At 47.9% G+C, this 20,207-nt stretch overlaps 1 protein-coding gene across 1 annotated transcript; it reads left to right on the top strand.

Moving 5' to 3' along the window:
- The first annotated feature begins 678 nt into the window (after positions 1 to 678).
- Positions 679 to 13,528, top strand: SLC35E2B (solute carrier family 35 member E2B). Its single transcript, XM_007945426.2, has 8 exons — positions 679 to 1,000; positions 1,657 to 1,792; positions 2,330 to 2,457; positions 3,331 to 3,451; positions 6,273 to 6,326; positions 7,796 to 7,868; positions 11,338 to 11,483; positions 13,291 to 13,528. Exons 1-8 carry the CDS (start codon positions 679 to 681, stop codon positions 13,526 to 13,528), a joined length of 1,218 nt encoding a protein of 405 aa, XP_007943617.1.
- Positions 13,529 to 20,207: the final 6,679 nt, after the last annotated feature.

The raw sequence follows: 20,207 nt of genomic DNA, 5'->3' as shown, positions 1-20,207 counted from the left end.
GAAGCACATACAAATTTAATTTTTAGAAGGTCCCATTCATCTAGTTTATCTTCAGCTGTTTGTGCAGCTGAAGTCTATTTATACAGCATTATGCTCTTTTAAGAACTATCTACATAGGAGCAAATTGACTACAGCAACTCAAAAGATCAGACAGGAACCTTAGGATGCAGTCAGTTTATGTTAATGAAGGAGAACAACTCAGAAAAGGAGAGTAAGAACCACCGCACAGCTCCGAGCACATCATCAGTGTCCCTGAAATATGCACATAGAATCTGTTGAATTGGTGTATGTTTTGCTGTGTATATTCTCAACAACAAAATAAATAAAATTTAGAAGAAAATATATGACAACATTTGTTAGCGTACAATTCAGTGATAGCAATTACATTGATCATGTTGTAGATCCATCACCCAAAGTCATTGCCAAATTTCCCATCAGTAAGTTCTGTGGTATTTTAAGAACTTTAAAATGTTCAAGATAAGCCAAGCATTTCCTCTTTGCAGCCTCAGTCTCCACACCTTGCTAAGGGAGAACTTCTGGGGCCGGGTTCACACCTGTGTGCGGGGATCGCAGATTCATCCCTTCCTTCCTGACGTCTGTTTCCCGGCTCTGGAATTCGTGCCAGCCCATGGTGCCCATCTTTGAGACAAGCACGCCCTCTTCGGCTGTGGCCTCAGCATGTCACCTGTAACCAAACCCCCAGCACTGGAGGAGGTCCTTCCTGGGCCCGAAGAGAAGCCGAAAGGAAAGCCGCTCCTCCCCTGGGGCTCTCTGTTTGGCCATCGCAGCGAGAAAATCGTCTTTACCCAAAGTGACAGCGTCCCCGAGGAGAATGTGCTCACCATCACCATCACCGAGACCACTGTCATCGAGTCAGACCTGGGCGTCTGGAGCTCCCGGGCCCTCCTCTACCTCACCCTGTGGTTCTTCTTCAGCTTCTGCACCCTGTTCCTCAACAAGTACATCTTGTCCCTCTTGGAAGGGGAGCCCAGCATGCTAGGTGAGTGTGGGCTCCAGCTAGTTAATGGGTCATTGTAGTTAGTTGCTGCAAAGTCACCCGAGTCATGGCAGATCTCATGCACAATGGAATAACGCGTTGTCCCAGTCCTGCACCGTCCCTGTGAGTGGTTGCAGATCATTCCATGTGATCCATGGGGTCTTCATGGGTTGGTTTGCAGAAGCAGATCACAGCCTTTCTTGCTAGTCCATCAATCTAGATGCTCCGCTGAGACCTGTTCAGCATCCTGGCAACATGCAAGTCTGTACTGACAGATGAATGGTAGCTGATTGTGAGGTCCAATGGCTGGGAATTGAACATGGGTCTCATGGGTAGAATGCCAGATGTCTGCCACTGAACCACCCCTGCTTCATATCTCCAGATTAACATGCAATAATCTCAAGAACAGGTGGTTACCTGGGCGGAAAGGAGGGTGGATGGGTGTTGAGAGGACGAGGATGGGAGTAGGACTCTTCACGGAGAACCTGGAGGGGACCAGGACACATTCTGTGCAATTATGAACCAGAGTAAAGTCAGTGCTCCATCTCCCTGTAAGTTGGGAGAAGAGGGACCCTTCCCCCGCCACACACAAGGCTGGCTCCCCACTCTCATCCAGGAGAGGAAGGATGCCCCCAGTCTGGGTTTCCCCTCCCATCCAGGTGCCGTGCAAATGCTGTCCACCACGCTCATCGGCTGCGTCAAGATTTTTGTCCCTTGCTGTTTGTATCAGCACAAAACCCGCCTCTCCTACCCGCCCAACTTTATCATGACCATGCTGTTTGTGGGGCTAATGAGGTAAAGGATTTTGGTTGTGTCTAAGTTTTTAATAACAATGTCTTTCCTGTCACTACAAGTAGGAGCTTCAGCTGACTGGAGGTGCCAGTGCAGACTCCAGAAACACCAGGGCTGCCGGTTTCCTGGGCACCACCGGAATCGAGCTTTGTGGCTCTTAGTGTCATATCCACGGGTTCTTTCTAGAATACCTGTGATGACTTAGTTTAATAACGGCTTGAGGACAATGGCCCTTCTCCCTGGGTGACAGTGCTGGCATCACTGAGAGCAAGGCCATTTCCTGAAGGGCTCAATCTGAAACAGCAGAAAAGGACCCTGAGTACTCGTGGGCCTGATATGCCAGGGAGAGGGCAACAGTGAGGAGGAAAGGGAGTAAGGAAGAAGAGAGAAGGAGAAGGTGGGGGGAGAGGGAGGAGAGGGAGACAAGAAGGAGAGAGAGTAATGGGGGGGGTCCCCACCCAGGTGCCTCCTGGAGAGTCTTCCCTATAGCTGGAGGGAGATCCATGGTCCACTCCAAGGCTGTTTCCTGCCTGTTTCTAGGTTTGCAACAGTGGTTTTAGGGCTCGTCAGCCTGAAGAACGTGGCAGTGTCATTTGCCGAGACAGTGAAGAGCTCAGCACCCATCTTCACTGTGATCATGTCCCGAATGATCCTGGGGGAGTACACGGGTGAGTGCCCCCTGGAGCCCTGTGCACCCCCACCCCTTCTCTGCCAGTCCAGGAACTTGGTTCCTCCCACCTTCTGCTTCTTCCAGCTCCTTTTCCTCTGCGCCCCCCTCTGCCATCATGTACCCACCTCTGTCGCCCCACTTGGGGACTCTGAGCAGCAGCAGCCTGAAGCCCATAGCTCTGGTTCCTGGACAGGCCTGGCCGCTCACTCTCCCTCCAGCCCTTTCCTTGTAGTCTACTCTGAGCTCCCACATCCCTCAGAAACATTTCCTTAGGGGTCACGAGTTGGCCTATTTGTCCCCTTGCTCAGGCTGGGCTGTCCTTGTGCCCTCGCAGTGTTGCAGCTGGGTGGGGCATGGGCAGGAACTGGGAGTTGCTGATAGACCAGGCACTCAGGTGCCAATGATCAGAGAGGATAGGATGGAGCTGGGCTGGAGGGATGGCTCTATCCCCAGAGGCTGGCCAGTGCCCTCCCCACTCAAGGGCACCAGGTAAGGAGGAATCAGCCTGGAAGGCCGCCTGACCACCCAACGTGCTTCACACAGAGACCACCCTCCTTGAATTCTTCCCTCCACCTGTATTCCAACTCGTATGGACCCTGCAGGACAGAGTCGTGTTTCCAAGGCTGTAAATCTTTGTGGAAGCAGACTGCCCCATCTCTCTCCCACAGAATGGCTAGTAGGTTCAAACTGTCATCTTTTGGGTTGGCAGCCAAGTGCTTAACCACTGTGCCACCAGGGTACATGCCAGTAGTAAACGTGTTAGTTTTTTTTTATTAACTTGAAAGGCTATAACTTTCATGAAGAGGGGATCAGCACAGCCTTTGTGCCTAGCATTGAGCTTATAGTCACCTTGTGGATGTGCTCTCCTCAGGGCTGCTGGTCAACCTCTCTCTCATCCCAGTAATGGGAGGGCTGGCACTGTGCACCGCGACTGAGCTGAGCTTCAATGTTCTGGGGTTTTCCGCTGCCTTGTCCACCAATATCATGGACTGGTGAGTCATTTATCATTACTATTACTGAAGTAAGACAGGCTCCTGTTTGAAGTTTTGAATAATACAGCTCAGTTAAAGTATAGATTGTCTTCAATCCCACTTTAAACGTTTTGATATATTTCCTTCCGCCTCTTTCTCTCTGCATGTGTGTTTTATAGGAACAGGGTATGAATTCTATCAAATGTTCAATTTGCATCTTGCTTCTTTAAGTTCCATGTTATTTTGTGAGCACTGCTCAGGCACTAATGTGTGTGTGTGTTTGTTATTGTATTCTGATTCGGGTGAAAGTTTATAGAGCAAATTTGTTTTCCATTCCACAATTTATAGAAATTTTGTTTTGTGGTGTTTTCTGCAATCCCTACAATGTAACAGTACTCTACCCACTTCCTTTCTGTGTTTACCCTTCATCCTTTCTTATCCCTTTCTGCCTGCTTAGCTTTATCCCTGGGCAAATGCTGCCCTTTTGATCTCCTGTGGTTAGTGTTCTAAGGAGTGAGTACCTCCCTGGTGTTACTGTTCACCTTAGAGGGCTGGCTGTCCTTTGGCTGAAAGTTGACCCACGGAAGTGAGTTCAGTTCCAGGCTTGAAGGGTATCTAAGCGCCATAGTCTCAGGGGTTCCACCAGCCTCAATCTGGTCTAAGCCTGGTCTTTTTTATGGTTTTGAGTCACTAAGACATTCTTAGAAAGCCTGATTTTCAGACTGCCTCCTTGGCCATCTTGAATTTGCACCATGGCTCAGTGTTGCTGGAATTATGTTCATACATAATGCTGTGGGAATATTTTCTTACATGAGTCATCTGAATTTCCAACTGCCCTGTAGGGTGAATTCTGGAAAGGAGACTGTCAGTTGAGCCCACACACTTTTCTAAAGGGCTCCTGACCTGTGCTGCTGGCTTGCTTCCAAAATGATTAGTTCAAGTGATAGTCCCATCAGCGAGAGTCTCTGACCCTGTGCTTACAGACTCCACTTTTGTATTTAAAAGCAGATCTCCTCACATGGGGGTCCTTATTTTCATTTCTGACCCTTCTGTTCACTGGTGAGTTTGATGCTGTGTCTTCTGCTGTGGCTTATCTCCCGTCTGTGAGTTTTGTCCACGTTTTTCTCCTGGGGTCTTCAGGCCTTAAATGATGTCTGGGGTCAATTGCTCACATCCCTATGGCCTCTCCAGGTGCTGGCCTGGGGCGGTCACTGACCCATGGGACTCTATTCAAAGGGATGTCTCAATCTCCTCCAAAACCAAACCAAACTCACTACCATTGAGTCAATTCCAATTCATAGCGACTCCCTTTTGGGTTTCCAAAATGGTAAATCTTTATGGAAGTAGATTTCCCAATCTTCCTTCCACAGGGTCGCTGGTGGGCTTGAACCACCAACCTTCTGGTTAGCAGTCAAATGCTTTAGGCATTACACCATGAGAGCTCCTTCTCAGTCTCTTAGTGTTGTCATAACAGGAATATGACAAGGAGGCAGCTTTTTAAGAATATTTTCTTGTGTTTTCAGTGAAAGTTTACATAGCAGTTTAGGTTCCTATTCAATAATGTCTGCACAACTTGTCAGTGACACCGGCTACATTCTTTGCAATGTGTGAGCATTCTCATTGTTTCCATTCCAGTTGTCACCTTTCCATTACTCTAGTTTCCCTGGCCCCTTACACTCTCATCTTTGTTTTAAATAATTATTGACTATTTGGTCTCCTCTAGGTGATTTTTTTTAGAGGAGCACAGTACTTACAGTGTAAGTAAAGATGGAAAGTGTAAAGATACTCACTATCTTTAGGAGGTGGCTTTTGAGAGCAGGAATTTATTGTCTCCCAGTTCTCGAGGCTAAAAGTCCGAATCAGAGTCTCAGCCATGTTGATTCCTTCTGTGGGCCTCTCTCCTGGTTTTGGTGTGTGCTGACGATCCTTGGTGTTCCTCAGTTTATAGACGATCCTCACACGTCATCTGTCTTCCCCATGTGTGTCTCTGTGTCCATACCACTAAAAATCAAATCCACTGGCATCCAGTCAATTCCAACTCATAGTGACCCCCATTGGGTTTCCAAGGCGGTAAATCTCTACAGAAGTTGATTGCCCCATTTTCCTTCTGCAGAGTGGCTGGGGGGTTTGAGCTGCCAACCTTCTGGTTAGCAGTCAGATGCCTTAGGCACTATGCCACCAGAGCTCTTTGTCTCTGTGTCCATTCTGCTCTTTTTATAACTCAGAAGAGATTAGATTTAGGACTACCCTATGCTGGTATTGGAGCTCTGGTAGCAGAGTGCCTAAGGCACTTGACTGCTGACCAGAAGGCTGGTGGTTCAACCCCCCCAGCCACTCCTGGGAAGGAAGGTTGGGCAATCTACTTCTGTAGTGATACTGCCTCAGAAACTCAAGGAGGGGTCCTAACAACAACAACAACAACAATGCTGGTATGACCTCATTAACATAACAAAGGAAATCCTCTTTCCAAACAGGTCACATTCACAGGTCTGGGGCCAGAACTTCAACACACATTCAGGAGGGACACAGTTCAGTCTATAACAGAAAGCCTTGTGCAGTGGTTGGAGTATGGCCTTTGGGGATTCTGAGATGTTACCGGTCTCTCCACCGTTGAGCACCTCAGTTTATCACCCTATAAAACAGGATGGGCGTCGAGCCCACCTCACAGTGGGAGGCTGCGTGGACGTACCCAGACCAGTGCCTGTCTCTGGGACAGCGTGGTGGCTGCTCCCCTACTGTCGTCATCGTTGTCACTGTCACTTAGTAAGAGTGCAAACACTTTGTCCATTTGGTGTTCCATGACATGTTATTGACATATAATCTTTTCTTCTCTTTCTTCTAGTTTGCAAAATGTTTTTTCAAAAAAGCTCCTCAGTGGAGACAAATACAGGTTCTCGTAAGTATCATCAGTAAGTGAAATCTCTAATTTCATAAAGCCTCGAGAATTCTTTCCTGTTTTAAGATTCAGCATACCCCTAAGACCTGGCACTTTGCCATGTTGGCTTAAACTAGTTGTCATGTCAACCCTTACTTCTGTGTGTGTCATGCTACAGCTGGGATCCACAGGCTTTTCTTTTAATTTTAAAAATTATTCTATTTATTTTATTGTTGTTAAGAATACACACAGTGAAACATACACCAATTCAGCAACAGTTTGTACACATACAATTCCACTCCAGTGCAACCTTCCATGGGGTTTCAGTGGCTGATTTTTCTGAAGGTGATTTTCTGGGCCTTTCTCCTGAGGTGTCTTGGGTGCACTCACACCTCCAAACCACCTGCTAGCAACTGGGTGAGTGCATAAACCATTGACACCACCCAAGGACTCCCATCTTGCCTTAAACACACTGCCATCAAGTCAATTCTGATTCCTAGTGACCCTATAGGGAGCTCTGGTAGCATAGTGGCTAAGGCACTTGACTGCTAACCAGAAGGCTGGCGGTTCAAACCCACCAGCCACTCCTCGGAAGGAAGATGGGGCAATCTACTTCCGTAGTGATACTGCCTCGGAAACCCAAGGAGGGGTCGCTATGAGTTGGGGCCAACTTGACGGCACATAACAACAGTGACCCTATAAAGGAGCTCTGATGGTGCAGTGCCTAAGGCATTTGACTGCTAACCTTTTGGTTAGCAGTTCAAACCCACCAGCCACTCCATGGAAGGAAGATGGAGCAATCTACTTCTGTAAAGGTTTACTGCCTCAGAAACCCAATAGGGGTTGCTGTGACTTGGAATTGACTTGATGGCAGTGAGTTGTTTTTTTTTTAGTGACCCTATAGGACAGACTAGAACTACCTCACAAGGTTTCCAAGGCTGTAATGTTTACAGAAGCAAAGCCCAAACCAAACCCACTGCCACTGAGTTGATTCCAACTCACAGCGCCCCAAGAGGACAGAGTAGAAGTGCCTCATAGGGTTTCCAAAGCTTTAAATCATTATGGAAGCTGACTCCTTTATCTTTCTCCCACGGAGCCACTCGTGGGTTCGAACCACCGACCTTTTGGTTAGCAGCCCGGTGCTTTAACCGTAGCGCCATCAAAACTCCCTTCCATCTTGGCTTAGGTGGCCTTTGAGAGCGCTTTGTTGGAACTCAAAAGAGAAAAGAAAACAAAACCTGTTTTCAGCTGCCCCTTTGAGGTACCTCAGCCCTTGGGCTGGCTTTTATTTCTGGGCAGCCACGTAGCTTCTCTCTGCCATGCACAGGCCCTTCCTTTCATCCCTGGAGGAAATGCAGCCCTATGCCTCTGTGTCCTTTATGGAGAAACCTCTATGCTGAGAGCTTCTGGTATAACATGGCCTAGTTAAGATCCAGCGTCTCCCAGGAGTAGGCCAGGGGCTCAGGTACCATCTCTCGCCCCCTCTGCAGGGCCCCGGAGCTGCAGTTCTACACCAGCGCCGCTGCGGTGGTCATGCTCATCCCGGCCTGGATCTTCTTCATGGTGGGTTCTGGAAGTTTGACCTTTCTTGGTGCGGGGCTGTTGCTACCCATAGCATTCAGGAGGGGGTGATTTAACTTTGCAGGTTCTGTGGGTAGCTGGCTGGTATGTTGCTCTTGTAAGCTGCTGTTGAGTCAGCCCTGGTTCATGGTGACCTCATGTACAACAGCCATGGAGCACTGCCCCATCCCGCACCATTCCCATGATCCGTTGTGGATCAGACTGCTATAACCCACAGAGTTTTCCTTGGCGTTTTTTTTTGTTTGTTTGTTTTTTCTTTTAATTGTGATTTGGGTGAGTTTACAGAGCAAATTTTTTTTTCCATATAGAAGTTCAAACACATTTTGCTGCATGACATTGACTGCAATCCCCACAATGTAACAGCTCTCTTCCCACTTCCTCCCTGCAGTTCCCTCTTCCCTGTGTCCTTCTTTCCTGTGTATTCCTGCCCCCTGAGTTATCTCTCTCTGCAAACTGACGTTCTGATCTCTCATGATTGGTTGTTCTAAGGAGTGTATCTATATCTACCTTGGGTAAATGTTCACCTTATACTCCTGTCTGTTGTTTGGGTGGAAGCCACAGGAGTATGTTCAATTCCAGGCCAGAAGGGTGACTAGGAACCATGGTCTTAGGAGTTTCACCAGGCTCTATCAGAGCAGGAAGCCTGGTCTTTTCTTATGATTTTGAGTTCCACACTGTTCTCCTACTCTATCCAGGAGCTCCTGCACTTACCCTTTCTGAGTGGTTGACAGTGGTTCATTGGCTGGTGTGGTAGTTAAGTTTGTGTGTCAACTTGGCTAGGCCTGGTTGAGTGGCTGGGCAGCTGGATGTAGTATTCCCCATGATGCGACTGGTAATCATCAACTCCATGGTAGAATCTACTGTGAGCAGCTGAGTAGCTGCCTTAGGGATGTGGTCTGCTTCCTGTGTATAAGGAGAAGCCTTGGGGAACAGTCTTTAGTTTATGACACGCTTGGACCCTGCATGTAGCTGTGTCATTGTTCAGTAGCCTGCCATGCTCTGCTGACCTTGGGACTTTCAATGGACTTGACTTAATGGCCTGCCATATGGTTTGGTAATGTCGGGACTGTGCCTTTTTACTTGTCAACCTTGGGCTTCTCAGCCTCATCAGCCACAGCTGTCTGAGTGAAGAAACCCCTCTAGCTCCAGTGGGCCGGGAGCAGGAGGCAGAGCTGGACCCCAAGGTTGAGGGGCTTTCACCCAGCCCCTAGAGCCTGTAGAAAGCCCCTAGAGCCTGGCACTTTGAACTCAGACTTAAAGCCTCCAAACTATAAGAGAATAAACTCCTGTGTGTTCAACCATCCCATTTGTGATATCTTCTATCAGAGTGGCACTGTTGTTGTTGTTGTTGTTATGTGCCGTTGAGTCAGACCTGACTCATAGTGACCCCTCCTTGGGTTTCCGAGGCAGTATCACTACGGAAGTAGATTGCCCCATCTTCCTTCCGAGGAGTGGCTGGTGGATTTGAACCACCAGACTTCTGGTTAGCAGTCAAGTGCCTTAGGCACTATGCTACCAGAGCTCCTAGAGTGGCACTAGGGAACCAGAAGAGCTGTTTTTTGGAAATAGATTGCCAGGCCTTTCCTCCTAGTGTGTCTCAGTCTGGAAGTTCCACTGAAACCTGCTCAGCATCCCAGCAACATGCACGCCTCCCCTGGCAGACAGGCAGGAGATGAACATGAGGTACATTATCTGGGAATCGAACCCTGGTCTCCTTCATGGACGGTGAGAACTCTACCACTGACCCACCGCTACTCTGCCCTGCCCGCAGCTCTGCTGCGTTACTTATAACAAGGCAGTGAATGTGCTCAGTAGAAGGAAGAGAAAGTAGAAACCACTGCCTTGCGTGGGCTTCTCCTGCTCTGCTGTGCGTACAGCCACATCCTAATGACAAGAGGCTTCTGAATTGAGGTTTTTTACTTGCTTAATTTTTTTTTAATTGAAAGTAATCACATATGCCCACTGTAGAAAGGTCAGCAGTGCAGAGTATATAAAGTAAAAATGATAGTCTACCTCCCAACACCACCCGTCGCACTCCTACAGGCGCCCCGTATTGATAATTTGATGACTTTCTTCCAGGCATCGTCTGTGTGGATATAAACGTACAAATGTGTGCCTGTTCAGAATGTGATTCCATTAGTTTTAGAGAGTCCATGTATAATCTGTGCAAACTTTTTTGTACCAAGAGGGAAGCCTGTCTAAGAACCCGATCTAGTCCCATCAGACGTGAGCAGCAGCTTCTTGCTCTTAAAGTACAGCCCCACCCTGATCCCTTGTGTCCTTTTTAATGGACACTTGGCTGTCCTCCACTTTCCACTGTTGCAGATGTATGATGGGGAACTTCTTGTGTCCATGTGTTTTGCAGATGAGGATGTTTTTCTGGGATAGATGGTTGCCATCGGAACAGTTGATTAACAGCATCTGTTTGTTTCATATGGATGATATATACTGTTCATTTGCTGCCTGTATTAGTTTTCTAGGGCTGCTGTAGCCAACAACAACTTAGCCGCAGGGATCCAGGTAAGGGTGGTGGTTGGAGGGGTTTCCAACAGCTAAGGGAGACAAACTTGTCTGTCGGTTTGTCCTACTGTGTTGCTGTGAGTCTTGAGGAGGTGCCACTGGTGTTTCAAACCCAGTGGGGTATACCTGTGGCACAGGTATCAGCCCGGCTTGCAGACTGAGACAGACTAGGAAGAAGGAGGAGGCCATCCGCTTCTCAAAGAATTGGCCAGGGAAAACCTTATGAATGGCAAAGAAACACTGTCTGATACATTACTGTGCAAATTTATGCTGGCGCAGGATCAGGTGGTGTTTTCGTTCCACTGTGCATGGGGTCGCTATGAGTCAGAAACGACTCGACGGCACTTAACAACAACAAGCTGTAGCCAAGTACCACACACTGGGTAATTAAAACAACAGAAATTTATTCTCTCAGAGTTCTGGAGGCCAGAAGTCCAAAATCAGGGTGCTCTCTGAAGACTCTAGTGGAAGAGCCTTCCTTGCCTCTTGCAGGTTCTGATGGCCCCGAAGTATTTCTCGACTTGTGGTAGCATCTCTCCAATCTCTGCCTCTGTGGTCACTTGGCTTCTTCCCCGTGTGTCTGTCTGTCTCTAGATCTCTGTCTTCTTATAAAGACACCATTCATTGGATTTAGGGCCCACCTTAATCAAGAGTGACCTCATTTTAACTTGATTATATCTGCACAGACCCAATTTCCAAACAGCGTCATGTTCACAGGTACCTAGGCTTATGACTTGACATATCTTTTTGGGTGACACAATGCAGACCACACCTGTACCCCCTAAAAGGCCATTTTCAGAGCACTCCTCAATAGCAATTTGTAAACCAAAGTTGTGGGGCACAAGTGACGTCTTGGCACCAGGGTCGCCTTCCCAGCAGATAGGACACAGGAAGTGGGCCCAGTGAAGTGTCCTTCTTGTCTTGGTGCCAGGATGTGCCGGTGATTGGGAGGAGTGGCAAGAGCTTCCGGTACAGTCAGGACGTGCTGTTGCTGCTGCTGATGGATGGTGTGCTGTTCCACCTACAGAGTGTCACGGCCTACGCCCTGATGGGGAAGATCTCCCCGGTGACCTTCAGGTGAGCCAGGCCCTCCCCACAACACAGGGCTCAGGCTGTTTGCCCACATGACACTCAGGCATTCAGAGAAATGCCAAACACAGGATAATTTAATAATATCAAAAATAATAATATGAAAAGTCAATCAAAGTAAAAATTAATAAACAAATGGAGTTCTTGGATGGCACCATGGTTAAACTAGTAGCCAAAAGGTTGGTGGTTTGAACCCACCCAGAGGGGCCTCAGAAGACAAGCCTGGCGACCTGCTTCCAAAAGGTCACAGCCTTGAAAACCCTATGGAGACAGCTCTCTGCACACGTGGGGTTGCCCAGAGTTAGAACCAACTCAAACACAGCAATGGTAACAGTAAATGAACAATAAGATAAGCCTGAAAAATGGTCAATAAGAAAAAAAAAACCTCACTGCCATCAAGTCAGATCAGACTCATAGTGACCCCTCCTTGGGTTTCCAAGGCGGAATCACTACGGAAGTAGATTGTCCAACCTTCCTTCCAAAGAGTGGCTGGTGGATCTGAACCGCCAGCCTTCTGGTTAGCAGTCAAATGCTTTAGGCACTATGACACCAGAGCTCCTGATAAATAATAGATTAAATATAAATAATAAATCATAAAATAAATGTAAATAAGCAGTAAAGTATAAATAAATGAGCCAAAGTTGGTTTTTTTTTTTTTTTGTCAATTGCAAAATTCTATACTAAGGACTATGGTTACAAACTCTAAAATTACTAGGCATTGTGCATTGATTCTTCTTGAAAAGCCAGGATTAAGTGACGTGAAATGGATTTAGGGAAATTCCAAGCCCCTTAGAAATCTTTAAATTAGAAGAGAAGTCCACTGATTGGCTCATCTGCCCAGGACAGCACTGTCTGAAACCTGATGATGGGTCTGTCCCCCCTGTTGCCCAGCAAGGGAGCCACCAGCCACCTGGGGCCTGTGTGTGGGCCTGCTTGACTAGGAATTGGATTTTCAATTCTATTTCATTTTAATCCACTTCCATTTACGAGGCCACATGCCAGCGCCTCCCCACGGCCCAGTTCTGGAGACTTAGAGATGAGCTGATGGTTTCCTTTCCTCTGGACCTGATTTAGGTCATGAGAGGACAACTTCAAGCCCAGAGTTTTCAGTCACAGACCTAAGGGAATGAGTTGAAATCACCAGCAAGCCAAGAACAGAGAAATCCATTCTTGTTTTTGGTTTTTTTCAATTGTGGTCAAAATGTGTCTAAGAAAACATGTACCAGTTAGCAATTCAATTTGTACCACTTATTGTCAAGTCACTTCTGACTCATGGTGATGTCGTGTGTCAGAGTAGAACTCTGCTCCATGGGGTTTCCAGTGGGTCATTTTTCAGAAGTAGATTGCCAGACCTTTCTGCTGATGCACCTCTGGTTAGACTCGAACCTCCAACCTTTGGTCAGCAGCTGAGCGCATTAACCATTTGCACCACACAGCAACATATATATAAATGTATACGTGGTATGTGTGTTCGATCCCAGTGGGCTCAAAGTATATATCTATGATCTTTATAACATTTTTTTCTACTTTTCTTCTTGACATTTTTCATAATACAAAGCACTCCCTCATGAAAGAAGGGAGAAGCCAGTCCTCTCTGTAAAGGTCCAGCGCCCCCTGCAGTGAGCTCACACACACCCCCACCCCCCACCCCGTCTGTCACCTGAGAAGCACCAGAGCTCTGCAGCCAGTACTGACATTACTTTGGCCGGGGCTGGGCCGCAGGGCCGCTTGGGGCTGATGTGGGCGGGGCCTGGGCTGTGGCGCGCTCCCTCTGACGCACTGTCTGTCATTGCAGCGTCGCCAGCACTGTGAAGCACGCTCTGTCCATTTGGCTCAGTATTATCATCTTTGGCAACAAGATCACCAGCTTGTCGGCCATTGGCACTGTGCTGGTGACGGTTGGTGTCCTGCTGTACAACAAGGCCAAGCAGCACCAGCAGGAGGCCATGCGGAGCCTGGCGGCCATCCCCGGCCGAGCCCCGGAGGAGGACGCTGAGCCACTGCTGCCCTCAGACCCCCGGCCACACCACTGAGCCCAGGAGCCTCTGCGCTGCCCAGTGCCAGCGGCACCAGCGCCTCCCCTCCTTACCGAAGCTGGACCTCAATGCTGGACCCCCATTGGTCACTCCTGCTCTCGGTTCAGGCGCAGGGACGCCCACCTCTCCGGTCACTGTCAGGGTGCTAGAGACTAGAGAATGTGCAGGTGGGCGCTGCCTGCTCCTGGCCTGGTTCTCAGTCAAGATCCATCAGCACGTGGAGTTCTAGGTGTCGGCTTCCTGGGCGGGCCCAGAGCCCAGCCTCCCTGCACCCCTTGCCAAGTAATGTGAAGACCATCTCTGCCCCAGCACTGGGCAGGCATCAGAGCCTGGCCCCTGCAGCCTCCTTACCTGCTTATATCCAGCTCTAGCAAGGCCAGGCTCAAATCCCTTCTCTGTGGCCATCCAGTGTGGTCACCCGTGAAGCCGGGCTGGTCCAGGTGCCAATGTGAGCTGCATGCCCGGTGCCTGCAGAGAGAATTCATTGTCCATTCCAGCCACTATGGACCACCAAAGCCACAGCTTGATCCTCAATGTCCAGGGACACAGAACCTGGTTACCCTCTGGGCATGCTGCCCCAGGTGTGGAGCCATGTGAGAGGGGAGGGTGGGGCAGCTGGGGCTAGGGTAACAAGTACCCCCCACCCCAGCTGAGGGCAGGGTGTTTGGTACCTGTCTCCCCACCCTCCTGCCCCTGAGGTGGCGTGAGGCCATCGCACCCTCTCCTGTTACAGACTCATCCCTTTACCCTCAAAGCTGCACGTTGTGCAGCCCATAAGAAGACAGATCATTCCAATCGCTTCAGTGAAGTAGAGAAGGGAAAGGTGTATTCCCCCTCCCAAGTGTCAGCCCATGCTGCCTGTGTCCCCAAGTGTCCTGTCTCTCACCTGTGACCAGCAGCTCCCCAGCTAGTGTTTCTCTGACCTGGGGACTGAGGACAAACATCTTCAGTGTTTCATCAGGCGGGAGATGCCCCCCCACACACACACGCATTCTCCTGGGCTCTGAGTGTTGAAGAGCGGGCCTTGGGGAAGGTTCCCTGGGGCAAGTCTGACAGGCTTGTCTGCACTTGGTGCTGCCAGTCTCTGGATGCCTCGAGGTTCTTAATGTCATTGGCGGACTGTGTGAGAACCCCCCCATGGGAGCTGATGAACAGGAGAGCATTAGGCAGAACACTATGAATGTCCACGGTTCTTTGATGTCCATTTAATATGACACTGTGGTTTTTAAAAAGGGAGTGAGCACACAGCTGGCTTCTGGAATGCTGGCGTGTGTTTTGTAAAAGGACCAGGCTGGGCTGGCTCCTCCATGAGGTCAAAGCACACCCAGCTACCAGGTGAGCTGAGCCAATCCTGTGGCCACGCTGCCCCCTGTCCTGGCACGTGCCATCTCCTGGAAAGCACGCACTCTCAGTGCCACCTCGAAGACCCTGAGGAGTGACTGAGAATGACCACATCAGGTGTCTGGGCTATACTAAGGATTCTCACCTCTTTGCTTTACTGTCCTGGATCCTAGCAGGATTTCTGACTGGGGCACAGTCTATCGCCAGCCAGTCTTTGAGTCTCTCTCCTTCACCCCAGGGTCTGGGGGCTTGTCAGGTGCAGCACCATCCAGGAGCCGGGCTCGGGGGGCCCAGCCCTGTGGGGGCAGGTACCAGTTAGTTAGATCAAGGTGGGTTAACAGAAAGGAGTTCAGGGCACCAAGGAGTCCTCCTTCTCCCTGGTCTCCCGTTAATTGTTTCACTGCTTTCCACTTGGCTTCCCACCTGGAAAATGTAAAGCAGGAAAATGGCCCCTCCCAGAGATCTGATTTCTCAGAAACAAAGAGCAATAATTCCGTCTCATTGAGTTCCACCCCCTTGGAAAATTTGCCTCGGTGACTGATCAAAGCCAGGCCTGGGTCTAACGGAAGTCAAAGCACATGAGCCGTCCTTTCTGCACAGCTGACCCGTGTGCAGGGACCCACGGGGTCTACTCGCCGGCACCACACTGGCCTCAGCTGAGAGGGTGTTTTCTCATTCCCTTCATCTGTTTCAACTTTTTCTCAAAAACAAAATTGATTACAATTTATCACAAGTGGCTGGGTGACAGGGTGTCCCAAGGTGGCCAGATGGAGTGGAAGACCCGCCTCCCTGGAGCTCCTGCTCCCCGAGCCCCCAAGCCAGAGCTCTGGCCATACCACCTCCCTTGAGAACATGACTTCCCAGCCAGCTGTTGACAATGGGGTGTGACCAAGATGGGGGAGGCATCCGTGGCAGCCCCATGATGGGGTTTTCCACTGGCCTTCTCAAAGATTTTGTCATCTGAGCGTGACCAGATGCTTAGGCCCTTGGTTTCTGAGTATTTTCAAGATACCGAAATCTCTGCCACCTCAATTTGTTCTCGACTATTACTCGATGGCACATAACAACAATTACTATCCTAAAGGTTGGCAGCTCCAACACCCCCTCTGGTGACACTGAGAAGTGTCTGCTTCCATAAAGATTACATACAGCCAAAACCTGATGGAGCCAAATTCTCCATAACGCATGAGGTCACCTTGAGTCACAACTCAACAGCAGCAAGTTTGGTTTTCAGTCTCAATGACCCCCACCAGCAACTCAGCCTGTTTCCATTTTCTAAATGTGTAGACCAGAAAGCAAATGATTTTCCTAAATGGTTAGCAATGAGGCAACCACTTGCAAAGCTGTTTTTGAGACCTCTCTTTGTCCCGAGTGGAAAGGCGACAGACTCTATGCCGGGTAAGCATGCTCCCTTGCCCCCACCACGCATCCCACTCCCCTCAATCCTCGTCTGTCCTGTGCATCCCCGGAGTTGGTCTCCAGTGTCCGCTTCTCAAGGCATCTCCAGAACAGCCCTGCACCCTTGAGTTGGGAGCCGGCGTGGCCATTTGTTGAATGACCGTACAGAGACAATGTGTTTTTTTATTAACTTAGTGATTTTTATAGAATAGTATGTTCTTGTTGGACCGTTGCGGATGTGCTGCACTGACACTGGGTGTCATCACTCGTGTTGGGTTAACTCCTCTTGGATCCGTGGTCATTGTCTGTGCCTTTGTAAAGAAACAAAACACTTGAACCAAACCTTCTGCATCGAATCATCTGCTGACTTCCATCAGTGCTTGAAGATGTACAGGTTTTGAACATCCAAGGACATTCCTACTACCGAATGACGTTAACAGCTTTCCTTTGAAAGTCCAGGAACTAGTTTCATGCATATCAGCATTAAGATAACCTGCCTGGAAAGCTGGGCCTACTCTTACACAGTCCAAGATGTATCTGTAATTTGAGAAAAATAAACATGGTGACTCAGAAGCAGTTTAAAAAAAAAAACACTAAGCAAGGAATAAAAGTTAGATAAAGCAGTCCTTTGCATCTGGCATTTAAAATATTTTCCTCAAAACCAGTGGGTTTTGCTTCCTGCTGTGAACTGTTTTTTAGGCTGGTCATTTAGACAGGTCAGTGGGGGGGGGGAGGGGGCAAAAAAGAACAACACAGCTTTTAAAATATGTCCACGTGATGTATTTTGAAGGCCCAAAAGTATTTTCATTGTTTCTCTGGGTTGGAAAAAGTGAACAAGGATGTGATGTAGAAATCTTCTCTCCTTTTGCCTTTGATTAACGTTGCACTAAGGGCTTTATTCTTTCCAAAAGTCTGTACCCACCCTGGCTCAGGCCTCTTCATTTTGTTTGTTTATAAATAAGAACGTCCAGGAAGAGTCTGGCAGTTTCTCTGTGTCCTAGCTGAGGAGCCAAGAGAGAGCCTTGAGGGGCTGTGGTGATTGGAGGTCTGACGCTCACCTGAGTTCAGAGTGTAGCACACTTGACCTGGGCTGTCTCTGAAGTATGTCCTGGGGGCCTGCTGATTGCCCACTTTGAGAAACTTGAAGATTTTTATCACTGATTGCTAACATCAGAGCCAAATTATTATTTGCTTCACACCAAATGAAAGTGTGGAGAACTCAAAGTGCATCATACAAAATGTTTATAGTGTTTTGTATATCACCTAACATCAGTGTTTATGTGACTAGAATAGTGTTTTCTAGGAAATGGTCCTGTGAACTAATTTAGCAAACAAATCACTGTTAATTCTGTTGTGGTGATACATGGATACTGTGTAATTAATCCTGTGGACACTTTCTGCTACTTTTCTCTAGATAAGCAGCCATGGTAGCAACTGTCTATGACTCTTGTTCTACAAAAGTAAAGTAAATAAATGTGAAATAAGTACCTCTGTGGCTTTCTTCCTTGGGTAACTCACAGGTTTGTGCTACCAAAAGGATCAAAGTTGGCTTCTTCCACCAGTTTTTAGCAAGAGTGGAGGGATAAAGGAAGCTTTTCCAAGTCACCGAGAACTCAGGAAGCAAAATAAGAGAGAGTACACAAAATAAGCATCTCATTGTGGGACAGAAACAAATTCCAGTGCAGGAGATCAAAGTCCCTGCCTCTACTTTTTTCCTCAAGGTCAGTCTGTCACCTAGCTCTGTATTCTCCATTTCAGACCCATTGACGTAGATGAGTTGATCTTCTGTAGTGTTTTGCCTGGGATTCAGGATGTTGGATTTTTAACGCACTGTGGCTATTTAAAACATAAAAGGTTCACAGAATAATTTGAGACATCGAAGGAGAATTTTTCATTATGTTAAACTTAAGAGTTAACTTAGTTTTGGAAAGATTCATGAATCCTGAAGCACCATCCCAGTGAATGAAGCCAAGAAGTACTCCCCCAAACAAATGCAAGCTGGGAACTTATATAAACAAAAAGGCAGAGACAATAACATAACAGAACTTTTTTTTTTTTTTCTTCCATTGCCCTTCCCTTCACCCAAATCAATACTTGTCTCTGCCTATCTAGGAGTGTTCCCTCCCTTCCCCTCCCAGGTAACACAAAGAAAGCTTCCTTCCGGGTATAAATAAATCTTTTCTTGGCATTTTATAATAGTGAACTAATGAAATATTTATCCTTCTGTGATTGACTTATTTCACTCAGCAAAATGTTCTCCAAGTTCATCCACGCAAAACAGAACATTTTCAAAAATATATTTTGACATACCATCAGGTTATGTGGAGAGCAAAATGTGCAAAGTGCATCTTATCTATTCCAAAGGGTCTGTTTAATGCCTAAGCTGAAACATCTCAGGAGTATCCACCTGATGGCCCTCAAGTGGATTCCGACTCCTAACGACCCTACAAGAGAGAGTAGAACTGCCCCATACAGTATCCAACAGTATAAATCTTTACAAAAGGAGACTGTTACATCTTTCTCCCACAGAGCAACCACTGTGGGTTCCCTTCTAAGTGATGAGGCTAGTCAAAGGCTAGCCAAAATGTGCCTGTAAGCAAAAATGTACATACCAACTAGGTCAACGGACTGCCATTGGGTCCTACCCGATTCATAGCGAGCCCTCCTTGGGTTTCCGAGGCGGTATCACTACGGAAGTAGATTGTCCAACCTTCCTTCTGAGGAGTGGCTGGTGGGTTTGAACGGCCAGCCTCTGGTTAGCAGTCAAACGTCTTAGGCACTATGCTACCAGAGCTCTTAGTGAGGATAATGGAGATAGAAACTTCAAACAGGGTCTGTGAGATCTTTCAAGGATTTATTTTATTTTATTTTGTGTGTGTGGTTTGGGTGAAAGTTTACAGAGCAAATTCACTTTCCATACAGCAGTTCACATACACTTTGTATCATGGCACTGACTACAATTTACCACCATGCAACAGCTCCCCTCCCACTTCCTCCTGATAGTTACCTCTTCCCTATGTCCATCCCTCCATGCACTCCTGCCCCCTAAGCTGTTTCCCTGTGCATAAACAGCCCTTCTTTCTCCCATGACTGATCTCTCCAAGGAGTGTATCTACCTAGTGTAAATGTTCACCTCATATGCTTGTCTTTTGTTGGGCTGGAAGCCAAAGGTGTGGGTTCAATTCCAGACCATAAGGGCAGCTAGGGGCCATAGTCTCAGGGGTTCCACCAGGCTCTATCAGACCAGCAAACCTGGTCCCTTTATTTTTCCCCAAAATAATTCTGAGTTTTGTTCCACATTGTTCTCCCTCTCTATCCAGGATCTCCTACAGAGATATCCCTCTGAGTGGTTGACAATGGTAGCTGGGCACCATCTAGTTCTTCTGGTCCCATAGTCGTATAGGCTGAGGATCATACAGGCTGAGTTGTATAGTCTGCACGGTATACCAGTCACTTGGACTAATTGTTTCCATGAATCTTTGGTTTTCTTCATTATTCTTTGCTCTGGACGAGGAGAGACCCATCGCTGCATCTAGATGGCTGCTTGTAAGCTTTTAAGATCCCAGTCGCTACTTGCCAAAGTAGCAGGTGGAACAATGTTTTGTATAGTATGTTATGCCAATTGAGCTTGATATGCCCTGTGATGATGGTCCTGAGCCCACAGATTCAACTACTCGCTCCCTCTGGAGAGCTGGTTGTGCCCAAGAAAGGATTACAACCTTGTCCCTTGTCAAGTCTACTATGCACCTGGGAATTCTTATGTTGTTGTTGTGTTGTTAAGTGCCGTCAAGTTGTTTCCAACTCATAGTGACCCCATGCACAGCAGAACGAAACACAAACACTGCCCGATCCCACGCCAGCCCCACAATCCCTGCTATACTTGAGCCCATCATCACAGCCACCATGTCAATCCATCTCGTTGAAGGCCTCCCCCTCT

This window comes from Orycteropus afer, unplaced genomic scaffold, assembly GCF_000298275.1.
Source record: "Orycteropus afer afer isolate SDZICR_OR568_19922 unplaced genomic scaffold, OryAfe1.0 scaffold00136, whole genome shotgun sequence".
NCBI lineage: Eukaryota > Metazoa > Chordata > Mammalia > Tubulidentata > Orycteropodidae > Orycteropus > Orycteropus afer.
The sequence above is the reverse complement of the archived record's forward strand: the minus strand, read 5'-3'. Positions and strand labels throughout refer to the sequence as shown.